General features: G+C 31.8%; 1 protein-coding gene across 1 annotated transcript in view; it reads right to left on the bottom strand.

The window, feature by feature from the left end:
- Positions 1-2795: 2795 nt before the first annotated feature.
- Sycp2 (synaptonemal complex protein 2) overlaps positions 2796-22466 on the bottom strand; it is a 61694-nt gene continuing 42023 nt past the window's right edge. Inside the window, exons 25-44 of the mRNA XM_026408359.2 lie at positions 22079-22149; positions 21924-21981; positions 21411-21466; positions 20209-20266; positions 19421-19589; positions 17011-17048; positions 16356-16523; positions 14800-14998; positions 13311-13516; positions 9803-9849; positions 9658-9724; positions 8733-8823; positions 7219-7371; positions 6466-6593; positions 5290-5384; positions 5078-5177; positions 4563-4621; positions 4338-4416; positions 4169-4225; positions 2796-2873 (exon numbers count right to left, since the gene is read on the bottom strand). Coding sequence (XP_026264144.2) covers positions 2796-2873; positions 4169-4225; positions 4338-4416; positions 4563-4621; positions 5078-5177; positions 5290-5384; positions 6466-6593; positions 7219-7371; positions 8733-8823; positions 9658-9724; positions 9803-9849; positions 13311-13516; positions 14800-14998; positions 16356-16523; positions 17011-17048; positions 19421-19589; positions 20209-20266; positions 21411-21466; positions 21924-21981; positions 22079-22149 — 1977 coding nt within the window. The remainder of the gene's footprint in view (positions 2874-4168; positions 4226-4337; positions 4417-4562; positions 4622-5077; positions 5178-5289; positions 5385-6465; positions 6594-7218; positions 7372-8732; positions 8824-9657; positions 9725-9802; positions 9850-13310; positions 13517-14799; positions 14999-16355; positions 16524-17010; positions 17049-19420; positions 19590-20208; positions 20267-21410; positions 21467-21923; positions 21982-22078; positions 22150-22466) is intronic.

Consider the following 22466-nt stretch of genomic DNA (forward strand, 5'->3'; position numbering starts at 1 on the left):
AGAAGTTTCTGGAGTAGGTTTGGGGAAGAGGGGCAAAAATAAAGACTTCGGATTCCAAAAACTGCCATATGATAGAGTAATATTAGCTTTACTAGGATGGTGACAGAAGTTCTTTCTGAAGAATTGCCATTTAAATGGAGACATGAAGGACAGCAAGTCTTCCTAGAAAAGTGAAATCACATGAACAAAAGATTCAGAGGAATAAGATTGTTCAAGCCAGGATGCCTAAAGCATACTGAACAAAAGAGGAGAAAAAAAATAAAAGAGGAACAAAAGGAAATTGTTTGAGAGGTGAGATCTTATTTGAACTGTCCATTAGCTACAATAGATAATATTCTGATGTTTAATGTGAAGGTCAGGACTTTTATACTGTTATACATCTGTGAAACATCAACACAAGACATGGCTATTACATGGGACTGGATGATATTACCTAAAGAGAAAGTATAGAGGAACAAAGAAACAGACTAGACATGACATGACTAGACTAGACCTGAGGCCCACATGAAGAGTAAAGACAAGCTGGGAAAGAGACTAGAGGATTTTAAGTGTGAAATACCACAGAGAGGCTAAGACAGAGATTGGGTCTGGTAATATAAATGGTGGTTTCGATAAAAGTGGATTCAATGAAGTAGTGTGCAGAAGCTTGGACTGAGGGAAGGTAAGGAGCAAACAGGAAGTGATTGAGACAGTACTAACTACAGTTATTTTGATATGCATTCAGTGAAGGTGAGTCAAGAATTAAATGGGAAAGGCACAAGAGGAGAATTTGATGTTCAAGGGAGGGCCTTATTTACTTATTTAATAAACATGGGCTATATAAACGAGGAGAGGAGAGGAAAAATCAATGCTAATGCGATTCAGAGCTCCAGTGAGCAGACTGTCCTTAAAGAGGCAAATATGCCATTAGAACAAAGAAGAAACCAATTTTTCTGATTTCGTTATTGATGCAAGCAAGTAACATTTCGATTTTAGGGTAAAATGAGGAAATTATGAGGTGAGACCCTCAGTTGAAAAATAAAGAATGAACCCATTTTGTCCCATTGTCCCAGATGTGGTACACCTGTAAAAACTTATCAGAGAATTATATAATATTAGGTAAAATAACATAATGATATAATAGTTATATTAATAAATAAGCTCTATATTGTGTTTATAACCATTTTTAATGCACTTGTGTCAATTTTGTTGAGCTATTTGCACAATTGAAAACCTGGGACTTAGTGGGTTATTTTATATAAAATACTCTGGAATAGTAAAGCCAATAAAACAGGGCAGTTTAGACTGTTGAGCAGTGCTGTGTGCCATTTGAAACGTGTGAACATAAATTTAAAGCTTGATGGCACAATTTTTTCCAGCGTTGTTCAGCTCATAGAATAAAAGTTTTGAATTATTAGGTAACATTGACAGGAGAAAGGTCAAGAGAATATTATTTTGGAATCTAAAATGGGTAAGGAAGGAAGAACAAACAAGAAGGGTAACAAGAAGAGAGAAAAAGTGGTAGAGTAGATGGCCTGGGATCATTCTAGAAAATAAGCTGGAAAGACAAAAAGTTTGGGGCGATAAGAACATTAGAAAATGAGGGTCATATTCTGTTGGTAATGCAGAGAGGTCCGTCGGGAAGAAGTACGAGCTTGGAATGGCTCATATATACAGTGGGAATAAGTGTAACATGATTTAGGGAGTCTTGATTTGACTGTGAGCTAAACTGGTTAAGTCATGCATGAAGGGATTAGTTCTGAAGTCTCACAGGAATATGGAGTAACAAGTTGAGTAGTATTTAATATTATAACAGAGATGTCACTCTCTCTTGAAATAGAAATCCCACTACCCTATCCATAAATCTTAGTTAATGCCAGTATTTGAATGAGCGAAGATGAAAGGGTTTTGTTTTTAGCTTATGTCGACTAAGAAGCCACTTTTACCATCATATTTACATAATGGTATTCAAACACTCTGCTACCTTAAATATGCAAGGGACAATAAAAGCTGCTTATATTATTATATTTCAGTCATCTGATTAGAGGAGGATATTTTGTTTGATTCAATGATCATAAAAGAGAAAATAAAGATAATCTCATAATATTTATGCAACTGAAATAGGCATTTATTTCATTGTAATATATGAAAGCAAATCAATGTGTACTCGTTTTGAAAAAATAATCTAGCAAAATAGTACTATATCAGGAGCTTAAAAATGACCTGCCAAATAGCCTTCTTATGAGTTGATTTCTATGCTGAATTAAAATATTTAGATAATACAGTAAGAATTTTAGGCATTTAGTGCCTTCTAATACATTGAAGCCAAAACTGAATGAAACAGTGAGCTGAAAGTACTGGTTTACTAAGGTGAACATTTTAAATTGTGGACTTCCTTCTCTATTAAGTGTGCCTAAATTTTTATTAATTGAATATTCTGAACTATTAAACAAATTTAATAATGTACTTTAGTTCAAATGGTATTAATTTTACAATGCATTTTACATAATAAAATTTATTAAATTAACTTTTAAGTATAGTTAACTAGTGTAAATTCCTTTTACTATTTGGTTTCCCAAAACCTCCCCTCTCTAAAACAGAAAAAGTATTATTGTGTAGACAAAAGTCTTTAGGGCTTGGAGTCCAGTTACAGTGTTTCTCATCCATAAGGAGGGATTTCTTTGAATTTGGGGGTTCCTCCAAAGGAACACTTGACTAGGTGACATGCAGTTTTTTTCTTTGTAGGACTAATCTATTGTTTCCTTAGTTACATACAAAAAAATAATTAGATAAAACATGTGATAGCAATTAAGATTTCACACATTAATATTTCTTTCATGGGCCATGAATAATGACATCAGTCCTCTCCGTACATTAAGAAGTTCCTCTTCTTGCTATGACCAAGAAAAAAAATCATGGATTTTACATTATCACATAAAATAGGAAAAAACAAACAAACCTGTTTTTAGGTATTCATTATAAAACAACCCCTTTCATAAAGATATTGTGTATCAGTGTTCATTTGATCTAATTCACCAGAATCTGTATCAAGACATCCATAGAATTCTGTGATTATCAGTAATATCCAAGATGATAAAATTGAGAGAAGACCTAAAAATCTTTTAACTCCCCATATCAATGACATTTAAATTTTTAAAATAAGAATAAAATATAGTTAATCTAGAAGAAAGTTTCAAGAAGGAGCAACCTAGTCAGGTAGTTCTGGTTTGTTTCAAGCTACACTGGCTTAGCTACAACATCCTGGACCTCTCCTATTTTCAGCATACTGAAATCCTATTAAAATTTCATAAGTATATTAATATATCTCATAGACCACCATAGTTTAGCACTCTTTAAGTGCTAAAGTGCACTTAAAAATATCTCCCAATTTGAAAGACACCCAAACATATTCACCTGTCAGGTGCACTTGCTGTTGTCTACAATCTTTGGGAAGATGAGGATATTTATCCTCAAATGTAAGTCATAAAGTCCTGCTGAACAAGTATTCCACTAAATTACACAGCCTTTCTAGATAGCTTTGTCCTGCTGCAGTGCAGTGTTTAGAACAGTGCAAAGACAACCATGGTAGTCACACTTGTAATCCCAGCAATTCTGGAGGCTGAAACAGGATGATTACAAGTTCAAGACCAGCCTGGGCAACTTAGCATGATGCCGAATCAAAATGAAAAAATAAAAAGCCTAGAGATATAGCTCAGAGGTGGTGGGAGGACATGAAAAGAAGTATTGCCTCCAGCTAATTTTTCAACTTACAAATTGCTATTCTTCTTTTTTTTTTAAAGAGAGAGTGAGAGAGGAGAGAGAGAGAGAGAGAATTTTTTTAATATTTATTTTTTAGTTCTCGGCGGACACAACATCTTTGTTGGTATGTGGTGCTGAGGATCGAACCCAGGCCGCACGCATGCCAGGCGAGCGTGCTACCGCTTGAGCCACATCCCCAGCCCCACAAATTGATATTCTTTTTACCCACCGTCTGGAGGAATTCATTATTTATATTACCTTCATTCTTTGCTGTAACTACATTACTGTTATTTTAAAAACTAAAAGTTAATGGGCTTAAATTGCCTTCTCTAAGACCAAAGAGAAAAAAAGAAAACCCTATGGAAAAACATCCCATTACAAGACATTAAGCTTGACAAGTGCATTGGAAATGCAAGCTCAGCTGACTCACCATTTCCTTCAGAAGCCTGTCTTGGAGCATTTTCATGTTCTCTTTCATCAGGCACATCTGTAAATAAGTAAACATATTTCCCCTATGAAATTTGTCATAAAGTTTTTAGAGCAAAAAGCCAGACTAACCAAAATCAAGAAAGATTATATATAAAAATATAAATTTTTACCTCAGATGTAAATACAGTTTCTTCATAATCAGTGTTATAGAAGACATTTTTATCCAATGATGTTTTCAAAAGATGAAGCCTAACAAATAAAATGAGTTACCTTTGTATTTATTAGGAATTCAAGTTAAATTGCTTTGTGTATATATGCAATGTTTTTCAAATTTATATTTAATTTTAAAACCTCATTTTATAGATTCTAGAAGTCATTAAGAATAACATACTAACCTCTGTTGTTCACTTCTCTGATATGCACTGAACTTCTGAAATATCTTTTCCCAAAAGTCCTAAATTTTAGGATAAAAAATTAGTTGTACTTCAATATGACTGAAAACTAAAACTTAAAAGTTGAAATTTGTATATTTCTAATATTTAAAATTTAAATAAACAATTTGGCTAAGAATATTCTAGATATTATATACTTTCAGAGTTAAAAAATTGAGTGTAACATTTCTGAAGATTTCTCCTGGATTATCAAAGATAATAGAATAATAAAAAGATAATATAAACTTGTTTTCAATTTAAGTATTCATATAAAGCTGATTAAAAATGTAAAACTAGATTATGTTATAAAAAACAAAATGCATTAGAATAACTCATTTATTTTCTGCTTTGAGAGAGCAACCTAACTATAGCTTTTTTAAAGTCAAGAGTTTAAAGTAATTGTGTCTGTTTTTTGACATTTTCTTTAGTGTTACATTCCCAATGCTTAAAGTTATGTTTAAGCTCTTAAAAGCACAAACCGCAAATTCTTTCTCCAAATCTTTTAAAGATTGTGAATCTTTTTCAAAATTCTCCAGTTCTTCTATGATGATAAATTGGAATTTATCAAGTTTTTTAATCCTATTAAAGAAACACAATATTAAGTTCAAAAACTATAGCATCCATAATATGCATTTTCAATATATGAATATACAACATTCAGAAGTTTTCAGAACAGAAAGTTATTACAAACCTATACTCCCGAATTTGATGGTTCATTGTTTTCAGATGTTGCCGAGCTGTTTTCCAAGACTGCTTAGTAAAATAATCCATCATTTTATGTCGGATCTGAAAAATACTAATTTTTAACTTACAATATCTTCACAAAACAACAATTGAAACAAGACCATACTAAGAGAAAAACCGAAAAATACTAATTTTTAACTTACAATATCTTCACAAAACAACAATTGAAACAAGACCATACTAAGAGAAAAACCTGTCCATGAAATTTAAATGACCAAGAAAAAGTTTAGAAAGTTAAAAAACTAAAAATTAAATTGTTTAAACTGAAGATTTTTATAAACAAGCTCAGTCATTCTATCAGTAAAAAAGTGAGACCCTGTCTCAAAATGAAAATAAAAAGGCTAAGGTGGTAGAGCACCTCTGGGTTCAGTCCCCAGTAACAACAACAACAATGAAAAGGTAAAAATAAATTTTAAAAAGAGATGCATAGAATTTTAAATAATTTTCAATTTTATCCCTGAGCAGAAGAAAAGGGCAAACATGAGGCAGGGCTGATAACAACCCTGATAGTGCTAAAATACCTTTTATTCAGCAAGGAATATAAAAGAACTATTTCAAATATAGGTATATGAGAGAAAGATATGGGTAGAAAAACATTCTGATAATTAAATATTGTTTGGGAGAGAATTTTTGCATATATCATTTCATTTTGAGGCTTCTAGAGCATAAAAAAAAAAAAAAAACAAGGACAGACAAGTACAAAAAAAAACAAGGTAGAACAAAGGAGGCCGGGTAACATACTGTATCACACTACTCTCATTAATGGTCACCTCTGAAATAAAAATGTTTAAAGAAGAGGCACGAAAGGAAACTGTTCAGGAAAATAAAAATTATAGAAGAAACAAAATGAGAAGCTGAAAAGCAAAATAAGACTAGTAGAAAAATAAACAATATAGACAATGGACAGATTTTAAAGTGAGAGAAACTCAGCTCATGAAAGCAGGTTTTGTTTTGTTTTGTTTTTTTTAACTTGATAATTATTTCAGTTTTTCACATGTGCAGGAAGTTGAATTTGAGAATGGGTGTTTTGTTGCCCAAGGACCAAATAAGCCAACAGTCTAATAAAATGTGGGATATATGTTATCATATTATTGAGTATAAACTATAAAGAATGATAACTCACATGAATCTTCCTCTTAAATTCTGAATTGATCTTCTCACAAATCAACCCTACACCTGAAAATTCACTTTCCCAGTTCTCCTCAGGAATTAAAAAATCATCTGTTGATAATGGAGATATGTTTTCAGATACTAAAAAACAAAAACAATCACCTAAAGTTAAAATAAACATTACTATTTTCATAGTCTATGTATAACCTAAAGTTTATGAAATCAAAGGTAGACTTCATTATGCCTTTTTTTAAAAACACAATACCTTTATTTCACTTATTTATTTTTCTGTGGTGCTGAGGATCAAATCCAGGGTCTTGCATGTGCGGGGCGAGTGCTCTACCGCTGAGCCACAACCCCAACCCCTCATTAAGTTTTTCTAATTTAAAAATAAAATTCTGATTTATAAAAGAAACCTTTTGGTATGGCTATTAAGCAAGAAATGACAACATTAAAACTGAGCATTTTGGGATTTTTTTAAACTTACAACTACTTCCAGATAATCATTAACATGAGTTTTAGAGACATACTAACACTAATTCATACTCTACTAAAATTTAAATGCAGTAATAAGTGACAGAGAAGGAGGGGGAGTTTGAGTATCATCTGTGACCCTTCCTACTTTATTTGTAATGAAACACAGTCCAACTTGGAATTATTCAAAGTTGTCTTTACAAAGGAATTTGTTTTGAAGATGAAGTCATCTAGAATCTAAGAAGCCACCTTCCAATCATTGTATGCCGACACAGGCTTTTGATATACCCACCTCTGCAGGTGTGGTGGTCTGCATCTTCAGTTCTACACCATCTTTTGGGAAGCAAGTGGACTCTCTGTTCTTCTTCTTCCATTTCCACTTCATTGACATTACCAAGATTATCTTCTATGTACACTCGTTTACAACTAAGATGCTGAGTGGAGCCTTAGAAATAGTTAAAAATAATGAATAGTGCTATAATTTTGATTAAAATACCTAATAATTTCTTGCTTTTGTTTAAAAAGCCTTTCAGTTAATTATGTTTTAAGCAATTGCTCTCTAAATTCTACCTAGTTTATATATATATATTTATATATATATAATTATTATTCATTTTATTTGTTATTTTTTTATAAAATCATTTTAATATTTTTACACAATGATTCAATCTAGGTGTCAGATATGCTAGTTGTGCCACTGAAAAACCCTGTAAGGTAGGTACAAATATTATCTACAATTTTTAAAAATGTATTATAATTTGATATGTATGACAGCAGAGTGTGATTCAATTCATATTACACAAATAGAACACAATTTTTATGTCTCTGGTTGTACACAAAGTACAGCCACACCATCTGTGTTTTCACATATATACTTAGGGTAATGTTATCTGTCTCATTCCACCATCTTTCCTATCCCATGACCCCTTCCTTTCCTTCCCTCCCCTTTGCCCTATCTAAAGTTCATCTATTCCTCCCATGCTGCACCACCCCATCCCCATTATGAAGCAGCATCCTTATATCAGAGAAAACATTTAGCATTTCGTTTTTTGGGATTGGCTAACTTCACTTAGCTGTACATTCTTCAACTCCATCCATTTACCTGCAAATGCCATGATTTTATTCTCTTTTAATTCTGAGTAATATTCCATTGTGTGTATGTGTGTGTGTGTGTGTGTGTATGTATGTATGTATGTATGTATATATGTATATATCACCCAATCAATAAATGGGCCAAGGAACTGAACAGACACTTCTCAGAAGATGATATACAATCAATCAACAAATACATGAAAAAATGTTCAACATCTCTAGCAATTAGAGAAATGAAAATCAAAACCACTCTAAGATTTCATCTCACTCCAGTCAGAATGGCAGCTATTAAGAATATTATTAATACATTTTTATTTAATATATTATTAAAACAATAAAGGTTGGCAAGGATGTGGGGGAAATGGCACATTCAAACATTGTTGGTAGAACTGCAAACTGGTACAGCCAACATGGAAAGCAGATGGAGATTCCTTGGAAAACTGGGAATGGAACTGCCTTTTGACCCAGCTATACCACTCCTAGGTTTATACCCAAAGGACTTAAAAACAGCATATTTCAGTGATGCAGCCACATGTTTATAACAGCACTATTCATAGCAGCTAAATTGTGGAACCACCTGGATTCCCTTCACTAGTTTATATTTTTGACATTAACTAAATAATGGCATGACTTAAAACACATAATAATGTGAAGTTTCATCTAAAGGAACTATTTCAAAAACTAGTACTTAAAAAAAAAAGGCTGACTACAAACCTGATACATGAGTAGTGTCACAAGGCATATCAAACAATATTTTCTCTCTTTTTTCACTAGACATGGATAATGGAGATGGTGAATGGCTTCCCTAAAAAACATATTAGAAGTTAGAATAACAAAACACTATAAGTACTCTTGGATTCACCTTTGACCATCTTGCTCAAATCCTAATCTCAGTAATTTGAAATGATGTCAATTCTTTCTCAGATTTTTACTCTTTTCGTCTTTAACAATACCATTAATGGAACTAGATTCTAATTGTCAATCCTATATTAATTGTTTTGAGCTTGCTTTTTTGACTATTACTGCTATTCCAATTTTCCTTGTTAAATTTTTCATTAAATTTTGTGGGGAGCCACAAAAAAATTTAAGGTTTAAACTCTTTCTTCCAAACTGCATCTTTCACATTTAACCTTATGTTTTACTATTAGAATACACTTTTTTAAAACTTTGTAATCTTTATTTTGGTTACTGTTATTGCTCAACTTCATCTGTATATACCTTAGGTCGATCTCAAATCCCACTTCTTTCTCCAAACTATAAAATTCAGTCTTGAGTGTGTTTGTATTTTATAGATTACAATATTTTTATTAATGGACTGATATACTTTTATGATGGCAAGAAGCTCAAGGCAACCAAATTCTTATATAATTGTGAAACCATTCCTAATTATAAATATGTAAGTTAGGGGGTTCAGCAGCCTAGTCTTCACTATTTAAGACCTTGCTACCCTCATTTTAAAACTTTAAATTTTTATGTCAAAAAACACCTTTCTATAATTAAGTATTTCTATACACTTTAAACATCAGATTTTCAGGTAGTAGTTATTGAAAAGTATTAAATATAATTAACATTAAAGACCAATAATTTGATTCTTACAAGAATTATCTCAAAGGAAAAACTGAAGATTATAGCATATTACCTCTCTTTTGCTTTGTATATGATTTTCATTAATAATTGGAAATTCAATTTCCATAAGCTCTTTTTTTCTGAATTATAACTGAATTTTTTTCTGAATTATAACTGCTTACCTTCTGAATTATAAATGCTTACCACAGCATTTATACCTTTTTCTATTCACTATTGCATTATTCTGATTTTGAAGATGCCTAGGCTATGAATGAATAAGATTCAGAAACCCAAATGAATTTAGACAACTGTTTAAAGCCAAAAAAAAAAACCCTTTAAACATAATAGGAAACATTAAATCAATACTACTTACACTTTGAAGGAAGTATTAATTCGCTGCTAAAATTCAACACCTACTCATAATTTTTAAACATTTAAAGTTATTAATAATTTTAAAAATTTTTAAAAATTAATAATTCTAAAAAATCTTAAGAGAAATAGAACATTAACTTGCTGACAAGTATCTACCAAAAAATATAGAGAAAGAGCCCTCCTAGTATAGAAGCCTGGGACACAGAAGTATACCACAGAGGTCAAAGTCAACCTTAACAAGAAAACATTAAGTATAAGGATTGGAACAGAAATGACAAAAATTTTCATGAATAATAGTGTATATAATTGTCTATACAGCACATCTAAGAGAATCTGTGCAGAAAATTGTAACATTCAGCAAAGTTATTCAAGATACAAAAATCAACGTTCCTATATAAAATGAAAACAGCAGAAAATGTAAATTTTTTTAACAGTGTGTGTGTTTTTAAGACACAACAAAAAGAAAACTTGTAAGAGGAATTAATTTTAACAAGAAGCCTAATTTTCTTTGTGAAAACTTTGGTACCATTTGTAGGAAACAGGGCCAAAAAATGGAGAGAAAAACGATATGGATGAAAAAGATCAGTTCAATACTGAGAAATGCAGTTCTTTTCTTAGACAAACTAATTCTAAGGTTTATACAGATAAGGGCCAAAAGAATGCTGAAGTAAAAGAATGGGTTGTGTATGAGAAACACTGTGTAACTGTAAAATTACAGTTGTTAAAATGATGTAGTATTAGCACAAAGACAGTAAGTAGGTCATTAAAACAGAATAGTGCCTAATAGATCATCTGTGGTCACCAAGGTATTCTGCTCATGATGTTGCATAAATTTATTATCTATATGAAAGAAGAAAGCTCAGAAAGACAAAAAAACCTTAAAAGTTAAAATCAAAAGTAACATTTCTGCAAGAAAGGAAAATGCTTGTATGAGACAATAGCTTAGTGAAGGAATTCTTTTTGGGTGTGTGTTGGGGGTACTAGGATTGAATCCAGAGGCACTTTACCAATGAGCTACATCCCCATCCCTTTTTATTTTAAGAGTCTCACTAAGTTGCTTAGGTCCTGTTAAGTTGCAGAGGCTGGCCTTTAATTTGCAATCCTCTTCCCTTAACTCTCTCAAATCCCTGGGATTCCAGGCATGCACCACCATGCCTGGCAGGGAAGGATTTCTTAATAACCCAAATGATTGATGATACTACATCATTTGCCATATGGAAGTTTTGGATTTAACTAAGTCAAAAGACAAGATGCATACTAGGGGAAAAAGTCTACATTACTTATAACCAATACAAAATATCAGGATAGATTAAGAACTATAAATTTATAAGACAAATTGAACAAGGCATTTACAAAATTAGAAAATAAACAGGTAATTCACAAGATGGCTAAAACATATATGAATACTTGTTGACACAACTTGCACACTTATCAGATTGGCAAAAATAGTCATCTGATAACATCTAGTTAAAACTGTGGAGAAGGGGCACTATTGAGAGTGTCAACTTGTATAGCTACTTTTTAAAAAATAAAACTTATATAGTGCTGGGGATCAAACTCAGGGCCTTGCACATGCTAGGCAAATCCTCTACCACTGAGCTACATCCCCAGACCTGGTACAGCTACTTTGTAAAGAAAATTTCCAATATCTTAATAAGAGTCAACAGTAAATGGAGGGGGAAATGTCTCATGTATCAGTATGCAACAGATAAATACATAACAAATTCTAGTGGTATCAAGATTGAGAATTACCTTGGTTTAGGCATTTTCAAGTTGGGATACTGAGGAACTAAAGGATTCAGGGAAACTAAGGATGACAGAGCAACACTGATAAATGACCACAGGATAATAATCTTGTGGGAAACTAGTTTTTAAATTGTCTGTAGAAACTCAGTCTTGAAAAGTGTGTTGGGGATTATATGGGAGGAAAGCTATACAGGCTAGGATTTAGATGTCCTACTTCTGCTTTGAAGAACATAGTTCCACTCTCATCTGTTTGACATATTGGGAATTTTCTGCAAGAGGTCATTTGAAAAATATTCTCTGTGAAGACTACTGGTTTAAAAGAATAAAAGGACCTTAAAATCTTCTAGGAATAAAAAGCACATTCATTTAAAAGTACTCAGACAGAAGGTTGGTTTTAACAGCAGTTTTAGATCTCTGCTATAGGTGTGCTGAATAGTCATTAACAGTTTTTTTTTTTTTTTTCCTGCAGAGCTAGGGATTGAATCCAGGGCCTCATGCATGCTAGGTAAGCACTCTACCACTGAATAATTAACTCTACTTTATATGCAAAGGTTAGCACTTATCAAGAAAATATTTGAGTATTTACTACATATCAGGTACTATGTTTACATAGTTCAGCCTAAAATTTTCATTGCACTTCATCTTTTTCATCTATAAAATAGGGCAAAGAGATTCATTAACTTGTAAAATGTTACATGGCTAGCAAATAGTGAAGTCAGGATTTAAACCCAATTCTGTCTGACTCATAACTCTCAGCTATATACCATAGTAATGAACAACACGAATATCTTTGCATTCAATTGTTTTTTCACTACTTCAAAATTATCTAAATTAAGCCATATATAATATAAAAGCAAAAAAGGAGGCGCTGGTAAGTTTTATAAACTGGTACAAAAGTATCCCAAAACTTCTTTTTCTCCTCATGAACATTAAACAACATTTCAGTTATCTACCTCATTTTAAAACTTAATGACATCCTATCTTTATTATCAAGTTTTGGACATTTAGGCATATATTTTATTACAAAACTATATATAATTTGATATTTGAAAGAAAAAATCCATCATATATATTTTAACTTTTATATTCATGTTATTTACCAATCAGTTTTAAACTTCCTTATAAAAATTTAAAGCAAAAACTATACTGTTCAGAACTACATTCTTGGCAATTTAGTTGTCAACTTGTGATTTCAATTAACTAAAGTTTCTTAAAAGGTTATGGACTTTGAATTATGGTAAAATGTGAAGAAGGTACCTGTGTTGCAGGAATAAATCTATCCCAAACTAGAAAATGTATGCCGTTCTGGTGTATAGATAAAAAAGCAGAAGCAATCATTCCTATCACAGAATCCTATCGGTACGCTGTTCTGTCACAATACCACATTTTTTTTTTCCTGTGTAGCAGCTATACATGAGTCTGTTAGGTTCACTGAGGCTGAGAACTGTATCTTATTTGTCATTATGTCCTCTTACCCCAGGCCACAGACCAACTTCAAAACCTTAAATAGACAAGTTATGTGTATTTGATTAAGATGATAGACAAATGATTTACTACCTTCAGACAGATATATCTGATTCTCTGCCCCTTTCCTCTCTCCCCGCTTACCAAAAACAGAGGTTGTGGAATTGGTGAGCAACTTTCACTTGCACATAGCAAGTTTGTTCCATTGTTTTTGGATGAGTTTACTGGACCTCCAACTTCTTTGTTACTGTCTAAGGATTCAGGTGATGAGGTTTTCAGGTAAGGTGATAGAGATTTTGTTCTACAGTCATAATCCTGAATAAAATCCTTTTCTGTTATTTTCTCTATACCTGTAGTGCCTCACAAAACACAAACAAAACAGATGGCAGGTGTTATCAAAGATGTCTGCTTTAGAAATAGCATGATTAAATTCTAAGAATATGACCAGTTATTGAACATTAAAATCTTAGCTATATTTAAAAAGATAAACTTTTGCAGGCTGACTCAGTTGGCAGAGTGCTTGCCTAGCATGTGGGTTCCATCTCTAAAACTGAAAGATTCCCCAGCACCACTAAAAAACATAAAAGAACAACTTTCCATAAATTAAGGCTACATTATGTTTAAAATATTTTGTAAGGCTCTGAAAAATAGCTGAATTTAAAAACTTTCAAAACATTTTCTAATAAAATATCTACAGTATGAACTGAAATATAATTATCTAAATATTATCTTGATTATTTTATCACCATAGTAAATAGTGTTTTTACATATTAAAGTCACAGAATTTTATGACTGGAAAGGCTAGGAAAATCATCTCATCTGAATATCTCATAAAATGAGGAAATTCACTGCTGAAATAAGTCTTAAAAGAATTCTCAGTTTTCATATGAAATCTGGGCATGTACATCTGTCTTTTCAGTATGTGCTTATCTGAAGTGACAGTTGTTCTAAGCATTAGTAAAGTAAAAGAACACAATCACTAGCTACTTTAGGTGGAGCATAAGTAAATTAACTGATCTATTTGCTAAATTTTAAGTGAAATGAATAACATTTAGAAATAACATTTAGAAAGATCCTTGTAAGCAATTGAAAGTGAAGCGAAAAGTGCAAACTATAAGGAGTTTCTTTACTTGAAAGACATACATATACCAAAGCTCCAAAGATTGTGAATTTTCTTTACAATTTATTTTTAAAAAGCAAAACATCTATTATGAAGATAATCTACTGATAGTCTACCGGATGATCATGATATCCTTTGGACTCTTGTCAATAAATTGTAACAAGGAAAAAATAGAAATTCCTATAATACTTGTGCTTTTAAATATATTTCCAGCTAAAAGCACATTAAAAATAGGCTCTTAGTTGAGCTTTCACTGTACCTTGCAAACATATATTAAGTGTTTTTCATATTAAAGCATTTGATCTTTAATTTCCTAACATGAAACATTTAAATGACATTGTTCCCAAGTTAGCAAAAATAAAGTTACTAACATTAACTAGTATAACAATGAAGTTTTAACTGCCTATAATCTTAAATACCTATAATCGTAATCCCTCAAAATTAATCTACAAATTATACTTTCACATAATTAGAGTTAATTATTCAATTACAATGCACAGAAATAATACTGACATCTCATTACTTCTACAGATGATGGAGTCTCAGATAAAGATGAAGGAGATGAATCCAGGCTATTATCTTTTATAGTATCTTTTAGTAGAGACGAGTATTTCCATTCTTTTGATAGTTCTTTTTGTGTATCAGCAGAGAAGACTTTCTGTCGTTTCTTTGGCAGTTTCGTTGTTTTGGTTCTGGAATGGATGTTTTCCTCCTAAATTTATTGATAACCTTGAAGTTACACTTCAATACAAATACTTAAACTTAGACACATAAAAAATCACATTGAAATACTTATTAAATGTTTTATGCTGTACTACATAGGGCACCACAAGGGCCTAGGCATTAGTGAAAAACTATCTATTATACTGGATGGCATAAGACAAATGTGCAGGAAAATGGAATGTTTAGATACAATAAATAAGAGATACAAATAAAATGCTATAAGAGTTCAAAGATTATATCCAATTTAAGGAAACCAGAAAGAATTCCTAGATTTTGAAGTATCTGAAGCACTGAGGAGTGGTGAAAGGAGTGAGGAGAGGACTTACTGGGATATGAAGATGGCTGATAGAGTGAAGGCAGTGGAAAGCTCAGGTCTTATGGTATCTGGTTGTTAACAGTTCTGGGTATATAATGGGGAAAAGTAGAAGCAAGCATGGAAAGGTATTTTGATGCTTTGAACGTCAAGAGGAAGATTTTCAGGGTTAATTCTTTGAAGAGCAATAGGATGAGAGGTGACTTGGATTCATTTGCCTAGATGTGAGGTAAACTAAAATTGAAGTGATACAAAATATGGAGGTAAGTAATGAAGTCTTCCAGGTAGGAGATAATAAGGGAGGTTGAGGTTTATTTACTTAAGATCAATATAACATAGTAGTCAGAAACCTACCAGACTCTCTGGGTTTAAATTCTATCACTTTCTTGTGTGATAAATCTGTAAAGTGCTTAAAACTGCAGCTGACATATTATCTTTCACTTTTTTATTATAAAAGTGTGCAAACACAGGTGCTGGCAATATGTTGTAACATTATGAGACAAGGGTGGGGCAGTATAAAGGAAGAACCTGACACCAATAGTTTTGCTTTCATTCAAGAAAGAGCTACAGTTTCCCAACAGGTTGTACTATACTGAAGCATAATTTTGGAAAGAATTAAGTACTTTTCTATTTCTAAACATCATTTTAAAGTTATAATTTCACTAGAGACAGACATCTAATTTTTAACACTAATGCCAACTTATAAAATTTAGCACTATATTTCCTAGAGACCAATTTTTAGAATTATTATAAAAAGTTTTCTCTGCTGGGGTTGTGGCTCAATGGTAGAGCGCTCGCCTGGCATGCACGAGGCACTGGGTTCGATCCTCAGCACCACATAAAATAAATCTATGTCCTGTCCACCTAAAACTAAAAACTAAATATTTAACAACCAGTTTTCTCATATAGAAGTAACAAGTTAAATTTGATATTTAAGAAAAGTAACAAGTTAAATTTGATATTTTTACAAAAGTATATATTTAATACTTCAAGAGGCTTTGATAAATTATTAAACTGAACTGTACCTATTTACCTTTACTAGAAAGCTCTCTTTAAATGAATGTGACAATTCTTGTTCACTCTCTGATTCTGAATTTGAAAGATCTTTATAATTCTTTTTGGTTCCTGCTGCTCTTCTTGGAAGTCTGGTTCTCCCATCGGGAGCTATCTCCTCCCTCTGCTTGGTGTTTTTTTTGTATGCCTTTAAGAGAAAAATTCCTGAATATTACTAGATCAATATTTAAGACAGAAAAAATACAAGCTACTTGCTATAAAATTGACACTAGACATACATAAAATATTTGGTCAGAATAAAATGATTCTTGATTAATAGATTTTGAATGATTATGTTTTATTTTCCCATTTCAATTTTCTTCTTTACCACTATTTTCCCTTATCAACATTTCAATTTTCTTCCTTATCATTAAATCTGTAAGAGACCTGATATAAACTATATAAAATAAAAGGAGGTCAAATATACCTGTTATCACACAGAATGAAACAGACTAAAAATAAGGCCAACATGATTCTAAAAAACACAAGTCAAGAGAGGTGTGCAAAGACAGAACAATTATGGAAAATAAGCAATTGATAGGAAGAAAATTATGAGATGGCAAATGAATTATTTTTATATGATAAGAAAAAAATAACTTTAAGGGAATGTTTGAACACAAAACTTCTTACTTTACCATTTTAGATCTTGGTTGACCCTTATCCAAGGATGGTCCTGCAATTTAGGAAAATAAGGTTAAATTTTTCAAATATATAAAAACTGGCATTAAATTTCTTAGAGCCATCGCTGCATGTATAAATTAAAAATCATTAAAAACAGGAGCGTATATCCTTTTTTAAAATTTTGTTTCTTCATGTGGCTTTAAGCCACAGGACATAGGACCCCCGCCCCGCCCCCCACACACACATAAATCTTTACTGTTCTGTTGAAGAATTTGGCCATCAGGTTGACAGGCTGATTGGGGAGCATTCCCTTCCTCCAAGCTTTCTGCCCCAACCCTTGGTACTGGGGATTGATCCCAGTGGGTTCCTCTGCCACTGAGCTACGTACATCCCTGTTTGTATTTATTTGAGACAGGGTCTCACCAAACTGCTGAGGCTGGCCTTGAATTTATGATCCTTCTCTTTCAGCCTCCCAAGACACTGGGATTACAGGCACATACCACCACACGTAGCCATTCCCCTGAACTCTAGTATAGTATTCGTGGTACCACATCATAGATGGGAAAGAATCCATCTTTAAACGCATTCAGAATTTTAAATTTCAAGAATTGATACTCTTACTATATAGTGTTTGGTATAGTATGAATTGCCAATCTTCCTGCCTCTCCTTATTTTATATTCTCAAACTTCTTAAACATGTAAAAGCATTTGTAATATAAATTATAAAGTGAACAGCCATTAGTTTAGTACTCAATTTAAGAAACAGATTATGAATGGTATTGATCTACTTACATATGTTCTTTAATAGTCCTCCATATCCTCTCTGCTAAAAGGTAATTACTATCCTGAAATCTGTTTCTCATTTACTTGATTTAAAAAAGACTCATTTCACAGATATGTAACTCTAAATATAATAAGCTTTGTAAGATTAATGTCATGTCCTATTCCATGATTTGCTTTGTTTTCCATACATTGTTATGTTTCTAAGATTTACCCATATTATTGATAGTAGCTTTAGTTCCACTTCCCTTTTTTCCTTTCCAAGGATAATATCTTTTTAAATATCCACTGAAGCCTAAGAAATGAGATCATCCAAGTCAAAGGAGTAAAGTTTATTTGGAAGAAAGGTCTTCTAATCCTGGCAATTAGCTTATATACATATTAACTTGTCACTTAATCATTTAAACAAAGTAATTCACATAGAAGTTCAATTTTATAAGTATTTAATGATTATAGTATTTAATCTCTAAAATCTTGAGAATTTCCAGTCTTCTGCTTTTAAAGAAATGTATTCATTTGTATATCTTCCCATTAAACTGTGAGCCTCCTGAGGTCATGTGAGCCTTACCATGTTTCTCCTGGGCTTATAACACACAGTTTCAAACTCCAGATTCCATGACTAGATCTAGCCTCACCTTTCATTATTGTTACAAATAAAATCTATGTATGTTACAACTACCCCCATTCTGCATTCCCTGAATATACTATGCTATTTTATAATCCTGTCCCTTTTACCTATGATAATCTTGCTCCTTTCCTTTCTGAAGTATTTGGTTAGACTCTCACATTTTGAGATTCAGCCTCATTTCAAAGTATATTCCCCAATTTATTTTTGTCTAATTTTAATTCTCTTTAAGCCATTTCACCCTATTAGCAGTCATTGGTTATTTTTATTCTGAAACTAAATAAAAGCTAATTCCCTTGAAATAAATATAAATTCAATTGAAAAACAGTTGTCTTCTTTTAAAAATGAAGTATATAAAGTCTTTGTCTTTTAGCAAACATTGACATTGATATTCAGCTACAAAAATGGTAATTATCTTTAGCCAAAACCTATAACTCAAACTTGTATTCAACTACTTCAATAGATTCATTTTCACAAAAACAGAAACCATACTCTAGGAAAATATTTTTTGTAAGACTTGAAAATTGTTTTCCTTCTGATATATTTTTATTGCATCCAAATGAATTCCTAAAAAGCATGTAAGCTGGCTACAACAGAGAACCAGGATGCTGAGAAGAAAATATATATAATAAATGCAAATAATTGTAAATAAAGTGTCAAGGCTCAAATTCTGGTTTTGTTTAAGGATTCTGAGTTCACGAGTACTTTGTGTACTATTTACAATAACCAATTAGCTCAGCAGCAGGTTAAGTGAGCCATGCGTAAAAAAGTGATGAAAGTATGTCATGAACCAAGGACCACATTAAATCAAATTTTGTGTCCTTACAGTCCTATTAAAAATTAATTTAAATATAACCATAGTGGACAAAACAAAAACATAACTACTATAGTGTTTTGTCCGATTTGTAGGGAATATATTGTTGTAAATGGTCTACATATAAAAGTATACTTATCAAACAATAAAACATTTAACACAATCAAAATGATAAATTTGCATTATTTCTCTAATAATTTCTTACTTGATTTCCTGTTTTCACATTTCTTCACATTTTTATTTCTGCTATAGTCTATTAGCTGTGGTTTTGATTTTGGTTCTTTTAGCCAGCTAATATCTGTCTTGCTGTCATCACACCTATATTCTGTTTCAGTATCACTGAAGAGATTTTTCTTTTTATGATTTGTGATAATCTATTTTTTAAAAAAAGATTTGAAAGAGATGAAGAAATATCTTATTAAAGGAATTTAAGTCAACACCTTCTCCCCCCAAAATCCAGGAAATCTAACTTCTCCTTTTTTTTTTAACATACCAATTTAAGGATTGGCATTAAAGATCTATTCAAGAAAGTAACTCAGAAATACAGATCAGACAGTGAGATTTATATTTTGATGATAGTGTTAATTGAAAAATTCAAAACAATATATTTCCAGAGATATAACCTAACACTGTTAAAGAAAACAACAGAAGTTGTTATATTAAGATGGATAATTTCATAAGGGAATGAAAAAAATAATGTTTTTTGGGGGGATGAGGTACCAGGGATTGAACTACTGAGCCACATCCCCAGCCCTATTTTGTATTTTATTTAGAGACAAGGTCCCACCAAGTTGCTTAGCAACTCTATTTTGCTGAGGCTGGGTTTGAACTTGAGACCCTCCTGTCTCAGCCACTGGGATTACAGGTGTGTGCCACTGCACCCAGCAAAAAATAAAAATCTTTTTCCCCATTTCTTTGATGAGAATCTTTGGCATTAAAGTATATTAAAATAAATGCTATTTTTATAGAATACATTAGGATATTATAACTTACCCTTTCATCTTTTGTTTTGAGAGAAGGTTGAAGTTCATCATGATTCCGTGAATCTACCCTTAAGAAAAAATAATAATTAATGTAAAAATATCTGTTATGATTGTTTTCTTAAGCCAACATGCACTGGACAATTAGACCTCAGTTTTCAGCCTCAACTCTTTCACTAATTAGCTATATAATTCTGGACAGGTAACTTATCCTCTCAACTTAGTAAGTTATAAAATAATGTGTATGGATTGAAGAAATACACATCTACAATTCAAAGTATAGATAATTTGCATATTAACTGAAAAAGTAAATGTTGAAGTAGCAGAATCATGATAGAAATAATCATGACAACCTGGGAATGGAACCTCCAATTGACCCAGCTATATCCCTCTCCTCAGACTATATCCAAAGGACTTAAAACAGCATACCACAGGGACACAGCCACATTAATGTTTATAGCAGCACAATTCACAATAGCTAAACTGGGGAGCCAACCTAGATGCCCTTCAGTGGATGAATGGATAAAAAATGTGGCATATATACACAATGGAATATTACTCAGCATTAAAAGAGAATAAAATCATGGCATTTGCAGGTAAATGGATGGGGTAGGAGAAGATAATGCTAAGTGAAGGTAGCCAATCCCAAATAAACAAATGCTGAATGTTTTCTCTGATATAAGGAGGCTGACTCATAGTGGGATAGGAAAGGGGAGCTTGGGAGGATTAGATGAATTCTAGATAGGGAAGAGGGGTGGGAGGGAATGGGAGGGGATTAGCAAGGACAGTGGAATGTGATAGATATCATTATCCAAAGTACATGTATGAAGACTCGAATTGGGTGTCAACATACTTTATATACAGAGATGAAAATTGTGGTATATATGTGTAATAAGAATTGTAATGCAAAAAAAACCCCCACAAAGTACATGTATAAAGGCATGAATTGGTGTTAACATACTCTACATACGAAGATATGAAAAACTGTTCTCTATATGTGAATTAAGAATTGTAATGCATTCCACTGTCATGTATTTAAAAAAATAAAATCAATAAAACTAAAAAAAAGAAATAATCATGACAGTAGCATTTTAGTTTCATTCCTTTCCTATGTTAAAAACTCTTAGAGAAACAGAGTGAGGACAAGCTACTTAAGAGGGGAAAAAGTTAAAATTGTTTTAATCTGACCTATGTTATTAAAATAAAAACACCTACAATTTTATTGAATTATCCACACATGCTTCTGTAGCTGTAGCTTGAAATTCTTGGATCTATATGGTGAATAAACATTAAAAATAAAGAGTATTCTTAGTGTCAAACTAAACAAAAATTAAGGAATAAGCACAATATCTAGTTTCTATCATTTCTTAGAATCATAAAAATTGAAAATAAAATTTAAAATGATACAATAAATACAATAAAATACACTCAGAGCAAAACAAATAAAAGTATTTGTTTTAAACCTGTCCCAGCAAAAAAAAAAAAAAAAAGATTTTCTTGATAGAATAAGTCTTCTACTTTTCCCACTCATTTCTTTCCTCCTTATCTGCAAAAATTTAGAAAAACCCCAGAGATACCCTAGCTGGTTATCCAAATATCTTTTCACATATTTAAAAAAATTTTAAAGTACATCTATAAGAAGATGCACATCAAAAACACTCATAACTGAATAATACATGCAAAATAACTACTGAATAAGTACAAAATAAACATTAATTTCTAGCTTACTCCGAGTTTTATAACAGGATCATCAGCTCCATTCAAATTAAAATTATAAACATCATTCCTGTGAAATTAAATACAAATGTTAGTTCCATTATAAAAGAAATGTTTAGTTTCTTTAAATATGAAAAAAATGAAAAGATTAATAAAAAATTACTTACAATGGGCATTCAGAAGTAACATTAACAAAAGTAGTCTTCAGTTTTCTGTAACTTTTTTTCTGAACTTTTTCCTAAATACAAAAGGTTTACATAAACCATTTAAACTTAGACTACTATTGACCACATAGCAAACAAATCACATGCAATTAAATATTCATCTATTTAACATTTCCATCTGCACTTACACTACTATAAATCTGGCATTTATAACATTTTCCTTAATGTGAGTTAATAAACATATACCTCAAAAAATTAAATCACCACCTGTAAAGATACCTGTACTCCCATGTTCCTTGTTACATTATTTTAATATCTACAACAGAGAAACAACCTAAAGTGTGTACTGACAGATGAATGGATAAGGAAACTAATAAACACACACACACAG

The sequence above is a fragment of the Urocitellus parryii genome, chromosome 6 (assembly GCF_045843805.1).
Source record: "Urocitellus parryii isolate mUroPar1 chromosome 6, mUroPar1.hap1, whole genome shotgun sequence".
NCBI lineage: Eukaryota > Metazoa > Chordata > Mammalia > Rodentia > Sciuridae > Urocitellus > Urocitellus parryii.